The sequence below is a fragment of the Phyllobates terribilis genome, unplaced genomic scaffold (genome assembly GCF_046119375.1).
Source record: "Phyllobates terribilis strain yellow unplaced genomic scaffold, ASM4611937v1 Scaffold_87__1_contigs__length_6367161, whole genome shotgun sequence".
Taxonomy (NCBI): domain Eukaryota; kingdom Metazoa; phylum Chordata; class Amphibia; order Anura; family Dendrobatidae; genus Phyllobates; species Phyllobates terribilis.
Genome location: NW_027362847.1, coordinates 6184097 through 6198248, shown reverse-complemented (window position 1 = coordinate 6198248; position 14152 = coordinate 6184097). Strand labels below are relative to the sequence as shown.

Sequence of the window (14152 nt, the reverse complement as noted above, 5' to 3'; positions counted from 1 at the left end):
CAGCCACTCGCATGTATGACTGAAAACCGGCAGTTCTTGTGATGAAGTCTATTTCTCTCTTCTCATCTCTCAAACAATCCTGCTATTACATATAGACGCTCAAAAAAATTAAAATATCTTCTGGTAAACAGCCACCTTGGGGGGCCAGCAGCTAAGGGTTTATTTGGATCCAAGGGCCCAAGCTGGGGCTGCCACCCATGTGGCTCTTGCGTGGCGTGCCTCAATAAAGAGTCTACGAAAATCTTTACAAATTCAAATGGTACGAAGCAATATAAGATTACTCATACTATCACATGTACCACAGTTGGGGTGATCTACAGTGCAAAATGCCCTTGCAACAGAATATATGTAGGCCTTACATCAAGAGAACTCCGAAGAAGAACTAGAGAACGCGTCTTGGATATCAAGGCAGCAAAAGAAATTTACAATGTGGATGAGCTCAAGACATTACCGCGTCACTTTATGAAGTTTCATAACAGTGACCCTTCTGGTCTCCAGTTGAGTGGTTTTGATAGGGTCTACCCAGGCACTAGAGGAGGTAACTGGAAAAAAATCCTGGCACAGAAGGAGGCAAGGGGGATCACTGTGTTGAACACCTTAACCCTCCATGGTCTCAATGAGACAAATAGTTTTGTTTCATTTCTTTAATATTGTTGGGTGGTTCCTAGTGGAGTGCATTGTATTATGGTCATTTTACTTTTAATCTTATTTTAATTGTTTTTATTCGTTTATACTTACGTTTTCTTCTTTCCTTCTCTTCTTAGTTCTTTCGCCTGACGTTTGCTATTTTTCAGAGTTGGTCATCTTCTTGAGCGTCATCATCACCAGTGCATTTGAACCTCTTTTTATATTTTAAAGAATTTAAATATCTTCTAGTAATATATGTATAATGTCATGCATTTATGTGCCCCATGCCTTTTTGTTATATAAATATATTTTTCATCTCATCATATTTTTCACTATATATTCACTAGCACAATTGCACTGTATGGGTCATATTATATGATAGGTGTCACACTATCTATCATATATCATAGATATATAATTTTTTCATATGATATATATTCTCCTATAACATTTTCACGTTATTATCTCATATACGTCCCTGGTATCCTGTTATTAATTTCCAGGGCAGGTCCTTGTTAGCTAGTGGACTGAAAAAAAGGTAATTAGCTCATATCACCTGATACTCACAGGAATCCCAGGCTCACGGATTAGTGTCCAGCATACACTTGTAAGGATATATAGAAAAAGTAAAATCCGGTGCCACAAGCGATAAATCCTTTATTCCAAAAATTAAAAATCACATGTCCCTAGGAGGGGAACAACTGGACGCGTTTCGAGGACACAGCCCCTTAATCGTCAGTATACAAATGAATTAAAAAACAACACATTTATAATAAAAACTGTGACCACCCCTAAGCATGTGTGATAGATTAGTATACACATTAGGATATTAACTCCTACTTAGACAAGATTTGCGTGCAACAAATTCTCATAGAATATACAGACAGAGTTAGGGGAAAAAAAAAACAAAAAAAAAACTTTTATGTAAATAATTTGCCATATAGATGCACAGAACAGAATATGCATATAATATTATAAATGCAAGTATATATATATATAATTCAATAAAAAAACATTAAATCTGATCTATAATTCATACCTTGCGGTATCCGTGCATTTAATTTCAATATCCACAATTTTTCTTTGTTATGGAGCATTTTTTCCCAATTACCGCCACGATGGGGACGTGGTACTCTCTCTATGCCTGTAATATTTAATGTGCTTATATTGCCCGCATGTACCTCTCTGAAATGTTTGGAGAGACCTGATAACCTGATGGATTTTGAGGCAGGATTTGCTCCTGTAATATGTTCTGATATTCTTGCCTTAAGGGCTCTGGTAGTGCGGCCTATAGAATATTCTGAACAGCTGGCACAAGTTGCCATATAGACAATATGGGAGGTGTTACAATTTATATAAGACTCTATGTCATATTTTCTACCTGTATGTAAATCAGAGAAACTTGAACCCATAGCGACATATTTGCACATACAGCATCTATTTTCACCACATTTATACATGCCGACATATTTCAGCCAGGTGGGACTTTGTACTTTATTATCCAAAAATACGCTGGGTGACAACATATTGCGTAGATCCTGACCTTTCCTTGAAACCACCCTACAGCCTGCTTCCAATATATTAGACAATTTGTCATCCTGATATAATATGGGTAAGTTCTTGAGAAAGATTTGTTTAATGTTGTAAAAATGATCACTATATGGCGTAGAGAAAGTTAATGAAGATTTAGCCTTATTGGAACTATGTTTTACTGATTGTGTCAACAAACCTTCTCTATCTTTAAATGTAGCTATAGATATAGCCCTATCGATCATCCATTTTTTATATCCCCTAGACCTCAGTCTCGCTGACATGGTTTTAGTTTCCTCCTCAAAACACTCTTGTTCACTGCAATTGCGTCTAGCTCTAATGAACTCACCCACTGGTAAATTTTTTATAACATGTTTTGGGTGGCTGCTTTCAGCTCTCAAGAGAGAATTGCCGCTAAGGGGCTTGCGGTAAAGTTTAGAGGCAATTTTCCCTGTACTCACACAACCAGTCAATACGACATCCAAAAACGGAGTGGACTCCTTGTGAATCTCCATAGTGAATTTCAAATTGTAGTTGTTATTCTCCAGATAATTTAGAAATTCAGTAACAGGTGGTGCGGGAGACCCCGATGACAGACCCCATATGAGGATCATGTCATCAATGAATCTCCCGCACCACCGAATATTGTTCCTATATGGACAACATTCATTGAAAATATATTCTTCCTCCCATCTTTTCATATAAACATTGGCCAGTGAAGGGGAAAACTTAGAGCCCATCGGACAACCGCAAAGCTGTAAGTAAAATTTATCATTGAAGATGAAAAAATTACTCTTCAAAAGAAATTCCAAACTCAAAAGCAAAAATTCCTTGACACCATCAGTAAAAATGTCAGTTAGATTCAAAAAATATTGCACAACCCTCAATGCCTTATCGTGAGGTATTGAGGAATACAACTGGACAACATCACATGTTATCCAATTACAGTCCTCCTGCCAAGACATAAGATTAATGGCCTGCATTAAATGCTGAGTATCTTTTATCATACCTGGTGATCCCTCCAGTAAGACACGCAATCTGGAATCCACCCACCCTGAAAGTCTCTCATGGAGGGTATGTATACCCGCCACGATTGGCCTCAGGGGAGGTGGAAACACTGACTTATGCGTCTTAGGGAGGGCATGAAAAATCGGAATAACAGGCTGATCTGGAGACAAAAATTCCTTCATTTTGGAATCAATGGCTCCAAGAGCTACTCCTTCCTCCAGTAGCCTGTTTAATTTTATAGTAAAATTCTTTGTGGGATCAGAGACTAAGGGGCGGTAGGTGGTGGAATCAGATAATATATCCTCTACCAATTTTTTATATAATCCTGAATCCAGAATCACCACCGAACCCCCCTTGTCTGAAGGTCTAATGACAATGGTAGAATTAGCCCTTAGGGAAATTATTGCTTCCCTTTCCCTTTTGGAAAGATTATTTGATACTCTCAATTTTCCATCATCCAAGAGATTATTTAGATCCCTTTCCATTGCGGCTTGAAAGGAATCCATAGCTGGTATCCTCGCCGCAATGGGATAATAACTTTCGTTGGATGTAGCAAAATTGAATATTTCCAAGTCATTTCTTAATTTCATACATTTTTTGATCTTAACATTGTTTTCCAAATGATGTAAATCCTTGATGCACATGGTTTCCTGTAACCCCATATGTAATGGATAACAGTCAGGCAATATAGGAGGGACACAATCATGATCTGTAGAGACCTGAAGGATGTTTCTATCATAAAAATGTCTTTTAACTGCTAAATTTCTTGTTTACATCCTTCAATGTTTGAAATAAATCAGCATTTTTATTAGGTACAAAATTTAAATCTTTCTCCAAAACTTTAAGTTCATGTTCAGAAAAAATGCAAGCAGATAAATTGTGAACAGAAACTATATCTATGTTATTTATTTCCTGTGTTTCTCTTTTCCTCCTTCTCCGTGAGCGCCTTTTCGGCCTTTGTAGCAGTTTTTTGAAACAGCAGATGTGGAGGCATATCTAGTATTGTATGCTCTAAAAGAGCCATTTCCATCCTGACCAGAAAACGGCACATCTGATTCATCTGTACTTGCTGATGAGACAGGTGAAGAAAAACTCACATTACGGTTGCTCACTTGTTCAGGTGGATTTCTCAGAATGGATTTTATGGTGCCTGATTTTGTGGAATGTTTAGGAGTTTTAGGTGTGCTAGCGGTAGATAAAAAACGAGTTTTTCCAGGAGTACGATGTTTCCATACATAGACAGAATTACTTTCATAGTCTTTTAAATCTCGTTTGTACTTGGAACTTTTTAAATCAGTGATAGTCTTTTCAAGTTCATCAATTTTTTTATGCATATTCTCATATAGTGATTCATATACATTCTGAGAAATAAACTTATCCGCTGCATCTTGCAAAACCTTGATATCATTCTCTAAAGACTCCAATTTATTTTCCTCCTCCAAAATGATAAGATTCATTAATTTAAAAGAACATTCCGAAAGAACATCGTTCCACTTACTTGTAAATTCATCACTGAACGGAGTAGTTGCAATCTTTTTAATACGGAGGCCTCGAGGAATCATCTTTTTCAAGACGTATTTCTTCAAGGTGGCATGATCCCACCAAACCTTTAGATGCTGAATCAAAGCTTTTTCCAAAGTAAAAAATGCCTCATGAATTTCAGGAGCACTCCTGTCCATATTTCCACCACCAGAGAAAATAGAGTCCAGTTTTTTTGCACGCAAATCCCGGCATAATGATAGGTAGTCTCGCGTGGATTCCATGGGTGAGATTTAACCAGCCCAAATGAAAAGAGCAATGTCTTAAAAATGTGAGAGGTGAGAGCTATGCTGAGTACTAGTGGACTGAAAAAAAGGTAATTAGCTCATATCACCTGATACTCACAGGAATCCCAGGCTCACGGATTAGTGTCCAGCATACACTTGTAAGGATATATAGAAAAAGTAAAATCCGGTGCCACAAGCGATAAATCCTTTATTCCAGAAATGAAAAATCACATGTCCCTAGGAGGGGAACAACTGGTCGCGTTTCGAGGACACAGCCCCTTAATCGTCAGTATACAAATGAATTAAAAAACAACACATTTATAATAAAAACTGTGACCACCCCTAAGCATGTGTGATAGATTAGTATACACATTAGGATATTAACTCCTACTTAGACAAGATTTGCGTGCAACAAATTCTCATAGAATATACAGACATAGACTTAGGGGGAAAAAACAAGAAAAAAAAAAAAACTTTTATGTAAATAATTTGCCATATAGATGCACAGAACAGAATATGCATATAATATTATAAATGCAAGTATATATATATATAATTCAATAAAAAAACATTAAATCTGATCTATAATTCATACCTTGCGGTATCCGTGCATTTAATTTCAATATCCACAATTTTTCTTTGTTATGGAGCATTTTCTCCCAATTACCGCCACGATGGGGACGTGGTACTCTCTCTATGCCTGTAATATTTAATGTACTTATATTGCCCGCATGTACCTCTCTGAAATGTTTGGAGAGACCTGATAACCTGATGGATTTTGAGGCAGGATTTGCTCCTGTAATATGTTCTGATATTCTTGCCTTAAGGGCTCTGGTAGTGCGGCCTATATAATATTCTGAACAGCTGGCACAAGTTGCCATATAGACAACATGGGAGGTGTTACAATGTATATAAGACTCTATGTCATATTTTCTACCTGTATGTAAATCAGAGAAACTTGAACCCATAGCGACATATTTGCACATACAGCATCTATTTTCACCACATTTATACATGCCGACATATTTCAGCCAGGTGGGACTTTGTACTTTATTATCCAAAAAAACGCTGGGTGACAACATATTGCGTAGATCCTGACCTTTCCTTGAAACCACCCTACAGCCTGCTTCCAATATATTAGACAATTTGTCATCCTGATATAATATGGGTAAGTGACTTGGAAATATCCAATTTTGCTACATCCAACGAAAGTTATTATCCCATTGCGGCGAGGATACCAGCTATGGATTCCTTTCAAGCCGCAATGGAAAGGGATCTAAATAATCTCTTGGATGATGGAAAATTGAGAGTATCAAATAATCTTTCCAAAAGGGAAAGGGAAGCAATAATTTCCCTAAGGGCTAATTCTACCATTGTCATTAGACCTTCAGACAAGGGGGGTTCGGTGGTGATTCTGGATTCAGGATTATATAAAAAATTGGTAGAGGATATATTATCTGATTCCACCACCTACCGCCCCTTAGTCTCTGATCCCACAAAGAATTTTACTATAAAATTAAACAGGCTACTGGAGGAAGGAGTAGCTCTTGGAGCCATTGATTCCAAAATGAAGGAATTTTTGTCTCCAGATCAGCCTGTTATTCCGATTTTTCATGCCCTCCCTAAGACGCATAAGTCAGTGTTTCCACCTCCCCTGAGGCCAATCGTGGCGGGTATACATACCCTCCATGAGAGACTTTCAGGGTGGGTGGATTCCAGATTGCGTGTCTTACTGGAGGGATCACCAGGTATGATAAAAGATACTCAGCATTTAATGCAGGCCATTAATCTTATGTCTTGGCAGGAGGACTGTAATTGGATAACATGTGATGTTGTCCAGTTGTATTCCTCAATACCTCACGATAAGGCATTGAGGGTTGTGCAATATTTTTTGAATCTAACTGACATTTTTACTGATGGTGTCAAGGAATTTTTGCTTTTGAGTTTGGAATTTCTTTTGAAGAGTAATTTTTTCATCTTCAATGATAAATTTTACTTACAGCTTTGCGGTTGTCCGATGGGCTCTAAGTTTTCCCCTTCACTGGCCAATGTTTATATGAAAAGATGGGAGGAAGAATATATTTTCAATGAATGTTGTCCATATAGGAACAATATTCGGTGGTGCGGGAGATTCATTGATGACATGATCCTCATATGGGGTCTGTCATCGGGGTCTCCCGCACCACCTGTTACTGAATTTCTAAATTATCTGGAGAATAACAACTACAATTTGAAATTCACTATGGAGATTCACAAGGAGTCCACTCCGTTTTTGGATGTCGTATTGACTGGTTGTGTGAGTACAGGGAAAATTGCCTCTAAACTTTACCGCAAGCCCCTTAGCGGCAATTCTCTCTTGAGAGCTGAAAGCAGCCACCCAAAACATGTTATAAAAAATTTACCAGTGGGTGAGTTCATTAGAGCTAGACGCAATTGCAGTGAACAAGAGTGTTTTGAGGAGGAAACTAAAACCATGTCAGCGAGACTGAGGTCTAGGGGATATAAAAAATGGATGATCGATAGGGCTATATCTATAGCTATATCTAAAGATAGAGAAGGTTTGTTGACACAATCAGTAAAACATAGTTCCAATAAGGCTAAATCTTCATTAACTTTCTCTACGCCATATAGTGATCATTTTTACAACATTAAACAAATCTTTCTCAAGAACTTACCCATATTATATCAGGATGACAAATTGTCTAATATATTGGAAGCAGGCTGTAGGGTGGTTTCAAGGAAAGGTCAGGATCTACGCAATATGTTGTCACCCAGCGTATTTTTGGATAATAAAGTACAAAGTCCCACCTGGCTGAAATATGTCGGCATGTATAAATGTGGTGAAAATAGATGCTGTATGTGCAAATATGTCGCTATGGGTTCAAGTTTCTCTGATTTACATACAGGTAGAAAATATGACATAGAGTCTTATATAAATTGTAACACCTCCCATGTTGTCTATATGGCAACTTGTGCCAGCTGTTCAGAATATTATATAGGCCGCACTACCAGAGCCCTTAAGGCAAGAATATCAGAACATATTACAGGAGCAAATCCTGCCTCAAAATCCATCAGGTTATCAGGTCTCTCCAAACATTTCAGAGAGGTACATGCGGGCAATATAAGCACATTAAATATTACAGGCATAGAGAGAGTACCACGTCCCCATCGTGGCGGTAATTGGGAGAAAATGCTCCATAACAAAGAAAAATTGTGGATATTGAAATTAAATGCACGGATACCGCAAGGTATGAATTATAGATCAGATTTAATGTTTTTTTATTGAATTATATATATATATACTTGCATTTATAATATTATATGCATATTCTGTTCTGTGCATCTATATGGCAAATTATTTACATAAAAGTTTTTTTTTTGTTTTTTTTTTCCCCTAACTCTGTCTGTATATTCTATGAGAATTTGTTGCACGCAAATCTTGTCTAAGTAGGAGTTAATATCCTAATGTGTATACTAATCTATCACACATGCTTAGGGGTGGTCACAGTTTTTATTATAAATGTGTTGTTTTTTAATTCATTTGTATACTGACGATTAAGGGGCTGTGTCCTCGAAACGCGTCCAGTTGTTCCCCTCCTAGGGACATGTGATTTTTAATTTTTGGAATAAAGGATTTATCGCTTGTGGCACCGGATTTTACTTTTTCTATATATCTTTACAAGTTTATGCTGGACACTAATCCGTGAGCCTGGGATTCCTGTGAGTATCAGGTGATATGAGCTAATTACCTTTTTTTCAGTCCACTAGCTAACAAGGACCTGCCCTGGAAATTAATAACAGGATACCAGGGACGTATATGAGATAATAACGTGAAAATGTTATAGGAGAATATATATCATATGAAAAAATTATATATCTATGATATATGATAGATAGTGTGACACCTATCATATAATATGACCCATACAGTGCAATTGTGCTAGTGAATATATAGTGAAAAATATGATGAGATGAAAAATATATTTATATAACAAAAAGGCATGGGGCACATAAATGCATGACATTATACATATATTACTAGAAGATATTTAAATTCTTTAAAATATAAAAAGAGGTTCAAATGCACTGGTGATGATGACGCTCAAGAAGATGACCAACTCTGAAAAATAGCAAACGTCAGGCGAAAGAACTAAGAAGAGAAGGAAAGAAGAAAACGTAAGTATAAACGAATAAAAACAATTAAAATAAGATTAAAAGTAAAATGACCATAATACAATGCACTCCACTAGGAACCACCCAACAATATTAAAGAAATGAAACAAAACTATTTGTCTCATTGAGACCATGGAGGGTTAAGGTGTTCAACACAGTGATCCCCCTTGCCTCCTTCTGTGCCAGGATTTTTTTCCAGTTACCTCCTCTAGTGCCTGGGTAGACCCTATCAAAACCACTCAACTGGAGACCAGAAGGGTCACTGTTATGAAACTTCATAAAGTGACGCGGTAATGTCTTGAGCTCATCCACATTGTAAATTTCTTTTGCTGCCTTGATATCCAAGACGCGTTCTCTAATTCTTCTTCGGAGTTCTCTTGATGTAAGGCCTACATATATTCTGTTGCAAGGGCATTTTGCACTGTAGATCACCCCAACTGTGGTACATGTGATAGTATGAGTAATCTTATATTGCTTCGTACCATTTGAATTTGTAAAGATTTTCGTAGACTCTATATTGAGGCACGCCACGCAAGAGCCACATGGGTGGCAGCCCCAGCTTGGGCCCTTGGATCCAAATAAACCCTTAGCTGCTGGCCCCCCAAGGTGGCTGTTTACCAGAAGATATTTTAATTTTTTTGAGCGTCTATATGTAATAGCAGGATTGTTTGAGAGATGAGAAAAGAGAAATAGACTTCATCACAAGAACTGCCGGTTTTCAGTCATACATGCGAGTGGCTGCTGTAAGCACACCCTAGCAATTTGACCTCTCGCGATGCAGTGCATCACTGTAGAGTCAGCTATCAGTCAAAGTGCCAGGGCGTGTGTGGCGCCCCTGAGGGTTCGGTCGCCAAAGGGGTACTGCATCTCTTTAATGAGGTGTGGTATCTCTCCTTCGAGGTAAAGATGGTGCAGCTGTCAGGACCCCACCTCTGCATTCAACACTACATCTCTCCCACCTGTAGGGGGGCTTTAAGGCACCAGGGTGCTGCCCCAGCCGGGATAAGTGGAGATGGGGGAACCAAAGTAAGGGGGAACCTAGTAGTGGGTGAGGGTGGAGGATACACTTAGAGGTTACACGTACTAAATTCATATTTAATAGCCAGCCATCTTAAGTTCAAGGTCTTTGATTGTGATCTTCATCGCTGAACGTGGCTTTCTGTGTGAACCTGCAGTTGATGGGGACACGGTCCTCGAACTCTGGCCTTGAGTCGAGGAACGGGCAAGAGTTAACGGCTGTCTCTACCCGGTCAAGGTCCTTACTTAAGAAGGTCTGGAGGGGAGCGGAGGAGTATAGCTCCGCAGGCAAAAGGATCCCAGGGGGATGAAGACAGAGCGGTATACGCCACCTGTCCTCACTATTCTGGCCTAGTCTGAGGGATTCCTGCTGCAAAAGGGGTACCGGTCCCCGATATCTGACTCTGTCATTACAAGTCTTAGTCAGAGAAGCCCGGAGGCTCAGTGGATCCCACCGGGTAACGGAGCGGAGTCGCCACCCGTACCCTTGTTCTGTGCATAGTCCAGAGGGAGACCCGGCCTTAGTACACGCACCACAAACGGACAGGAGAGGACCTAGTGGGAAAGTCTAGGAACACTCTGGTGCGGGGTCCTGACCAAAGCACCTGAACTACCCGGAGGTTGTCGGACCCCCGGTCCTGGTGGCCGCAGCGTGCCGTGAGGAGCAGGGAGAAGCCTTGCAGCTGAGCATTCTACCGTGAGTAAAGCTTGGAAGACTACCCCTATGGCCTCCGGTTTCTTATTGCAACGCGGCACCGCACTACACCGCACAACATCTTCCACAACAGCTCCCATCCTCTTGTCCTCTCTGCCCTGAGGCCCTGCTCCGCCTGTGGAGAGTAGTACCATCTTCTGCTGCCGCTACATCCCGCTTCAGAGGACTGAATGCAGAGCTGGTGGAGAATCACCAGGCACCACAGGTGGTGTAGTCAATACAACCACTCGATTAACACCAACCCTGAAAGCCCATTAAATCTTTTAATGTGACGGCCCTGGGCACGGAACGGGTCCAGGCCACGGCTACATTCCCCAACATCTGACCCGGCTCCGAGTACCCCCCCATCTTCCCAGGGAGGGCTATGAGCGTCACACGTGCTTGCAGGAGCCACTCGCAGTGCTATGGGCTGCAATTGTAGATGCTTTGTACACACCTGTATGACTGAAGGCCAGTAAAGGTTCTTGGAATGATTTAAATTCCATTTTTTTCCCATGAGCTGCACGTTCAGTACAGCGGTTGGGCACTTTTCTATACTATTAACCTGCACTGCAGGTCAATAATGTGGCGCCCCTGCGGGCTCAGTCGCCACAGAGTTATTGCACCCCACTTAAGGGTGTGATATCTCCTCTTCCAGGTAAGGATGGAGTACCATACAGGACCCCAAACACACACTCAACACTACACCACTCCAGTTCTGAAGGGGGCCTATATGCACCATAGTGCCGCCCCGGGCCGGAATGGAGGAGTTGGGGGGAACCATGTAGTGAGTGAGGGTGGAGGAAGCATTTATTTTGAGCACTTAGCTGGATCATATATATATGGAGGCCATCTTGGTATCATTGTCTTTGGTTGTGGGTCGTTGGTCGGTAGACAGCACAACGCTGCAGCCAGCTGAGGGTCCACAGTCCTCGGTCTCAGGCCTCGAGACGAGGAGCAGGGCAGAGTTGCTGTAGGCTCTGTCTCGGTCAGGGTCCTGAGAGTAGGAGGCCCAGGAGGGGAGCAGAGGAGTCAAGATTCACAGGCGAAAGGATCCCAGGGGATATGGACAGAGCGGAGCCACCACCTGCATACCTTATTCTGGCCTAGCCAGAGGGACCCGGCCGCAAGAGGGGTAACCGGTCCCCAATCTGACTTTGTACTTCACGTCTCTGTCGGAAGAATCCGGAGGCTTATGTGGATCCCAGGGGGATATGGATGGAGCGGAGTCGCCACCTGTATGCCCTAATCTGAATTTACCCAGAGGGACCCAGCCTTACGCCTCAGCCTCACCACAAGTCACCAAAAAGGGCGCCCAGTCGGTCCGGGAACTACACGTTGCCCATAGAGAGATTGCAGCACCCGTACGGGACTCAGTGGGGAACACACGGCGGGAGAAGTTGAGCAAGAGAGGAACACACTAGAGCGGGGTCCTGGCAGGTGCTCCTGAACTACCTGGAAAGTGCTGAGCCCCACCCTGGCGGCCGCAGCTCGCCGTGTGACAGCAGAGAGAAGCTCTGAGCTGATAAAAAGTGAGTAAAGACTCGGATGACTTCAACCGCTATCTCTGCCTGTTCTTTCTACAGCGGCACAGCACCCGCCACCACTCTACATCACATCTACACTGCCCTGAGGCCTACTCTACCCGTGGAGAGTAGCACCAACTAAGCTGCCCGGAACACCGGCCTCAGAGGACTGTCACAGCGCCAGTAGTCATTACCGGGTACCACGGGTGGCGTCACGAACATTTACAAACCTACCCTACTTCCCCTTTTTGGTTTACATTTTTATCCCCCCTTTTATTTTTGGACTGACCACCCTGGGTCACGGAATGGGCCAGCCACTGTGACATCCCCCAAATCCATCAAGGCCCGGTTGGCGAGTACCCCGCTGCCCAGGGGGTGCGTCAATAGCGTTTGAGGATATGGACATACTAGGTTCTCTTCACATGCCACTGTCATTCTGTGGTTGGGCTTCACAGGCAATAGTGATTTTATATGTAGCAATGCAAAAGTACTTTTGAATATAGACAAGTGATCTAACGTTCAGTTTCAAGTTGCCTAAGGGGACTAACAAAGTAAAAGAAATGTTAAAAATCCACAGCCATTTTCTCACGTTAAGAGAAGTAGAAGTAGACGTTCTGAGAAAAGTAGATGACAATCTGGTCAGAACTGACTCGCATTATGTTTTTCAGGGTTTGTCTGCAGGAACTTCTCTCATGCTTTGATCAATGGAACATGTGTCAGGACCAAGAAGCTCTTGGAGAAAGACAAAACAGAGATCCAGTGACTTTCTAGTAAGTGTTTCTCAAGTACACTCGCATATGACACACACTTTCTTATCAATTTCACTCGGGGTTATTTAGTTTGGAAAAACGAAGGCTTAGGGGTGATCTTATTACTATGTACAAGTATATGAGGGGACAGTACAAAGACCTTTCTACTGATCTTTTTACTCTGAGGCCTGAGACGGGGACAAGGGGGCATCTTCTACATCTGGAGGAAAGAAGGTTTAATGATAATCACAGACGTGGATTCTTTACTGTAAGAGCAGTGAGACTATGGAACTCTCTGCCGCATGATGTTGTAATGAGGGATTCACTACTAACATTTAAGAAGGGCATGGATGCCTTTCTTAATAAGTATAATATTACAGATTATATACAGTGCTGTGCAAATTAATTGGGACAAAGCATTTTTTAAGTAAAATCGTAAGTTGGTTACCAGTCAGTGATTCAAACCAGTTTTAACTTTTTTGAACAGGTGTGAGTGTACAACCGTGAGTAACAAAATGTGGTTTGACTGGTTTTAGTCAGAAAATAACAGCTAGCTGCCCCCTCAGCTTCAGTTGAGAGCTTGTTTCTGTGAGGAGTGGTTTAGTGTACTTTTTCTCCATGCCACAATTCCAAGTGTGTGAAGAAATTCCTGGAAGAAAATAAAGTAAAAGTGCTGGACTGGCCTGGCAATTCACCAGACTTAAATCTTATAGAAAATTTGTGGAGCATTGTGAAGAGACGTCTTGGCAAAATGGACTGTACAACCAAAGAACGCATGATAAACAGTGCCATACAAGTGTGGTTCCATGATGAAGAATGGAAGAATTTATGCAAAAACTTGGTAGAATCAATGCCAAAACGCATTGAAAATCTCATATCTGCTAAAGGAGGACATATTTCTTACTATAATTTGTATGTAACAGTGCATTATAACATTTTATTATTAAATATTCAAAAATATGGGTTTTTTTGGCTTTGTCCCAATTAATTTGCACAGCACTGTATACTAGATTCCTTGATAGGGCGTTGATCCAGGGAACTAGTCTGATTGTCGTATGGAGT

At 41.1% G+C, this 14152-nt stretch overlaps 2 protein-coding genes across 2 annotated transcripts in view; one reads left to right on the top strand and one right to left on the bottom strand.

Moving 5' to 3' along the window:
- Positions 1-856, top strand: part of LOC141197781 (microtubule-associated serine/threonine-protein kinase 3-like) — a 31887-nt gene extending 31031 nt beyond the window's left edge. Inside the window, exon 8 of the mRNA XM_073662867.1 lies at positions 765-856. Coding sequence (XP_073518968.1) covers positions 765-856 — 92 coding nt within the window. The remainder of the gene's footprint in view (positions 1-764) is intronic.
- An 8133-nt stretch (positions 857-8989) lies between these two features.
- The window catches only part of LOC141197780 (microtubule-associated serine/threonine-protein kinase 3-like), a 40104-nt gene continuing 34941 nt past the window's right edge, over positions 8990-14152 (bottom strand). The window contains exon 9 of the mRNA XM_073662866.1: positions 8990-9081. Coding sequence (XP_073518967.1) covers positions 8990-9081 — 92 coding nt within the window. The remainder of the gene's footprint in view (positions 9082-14152) is intronic.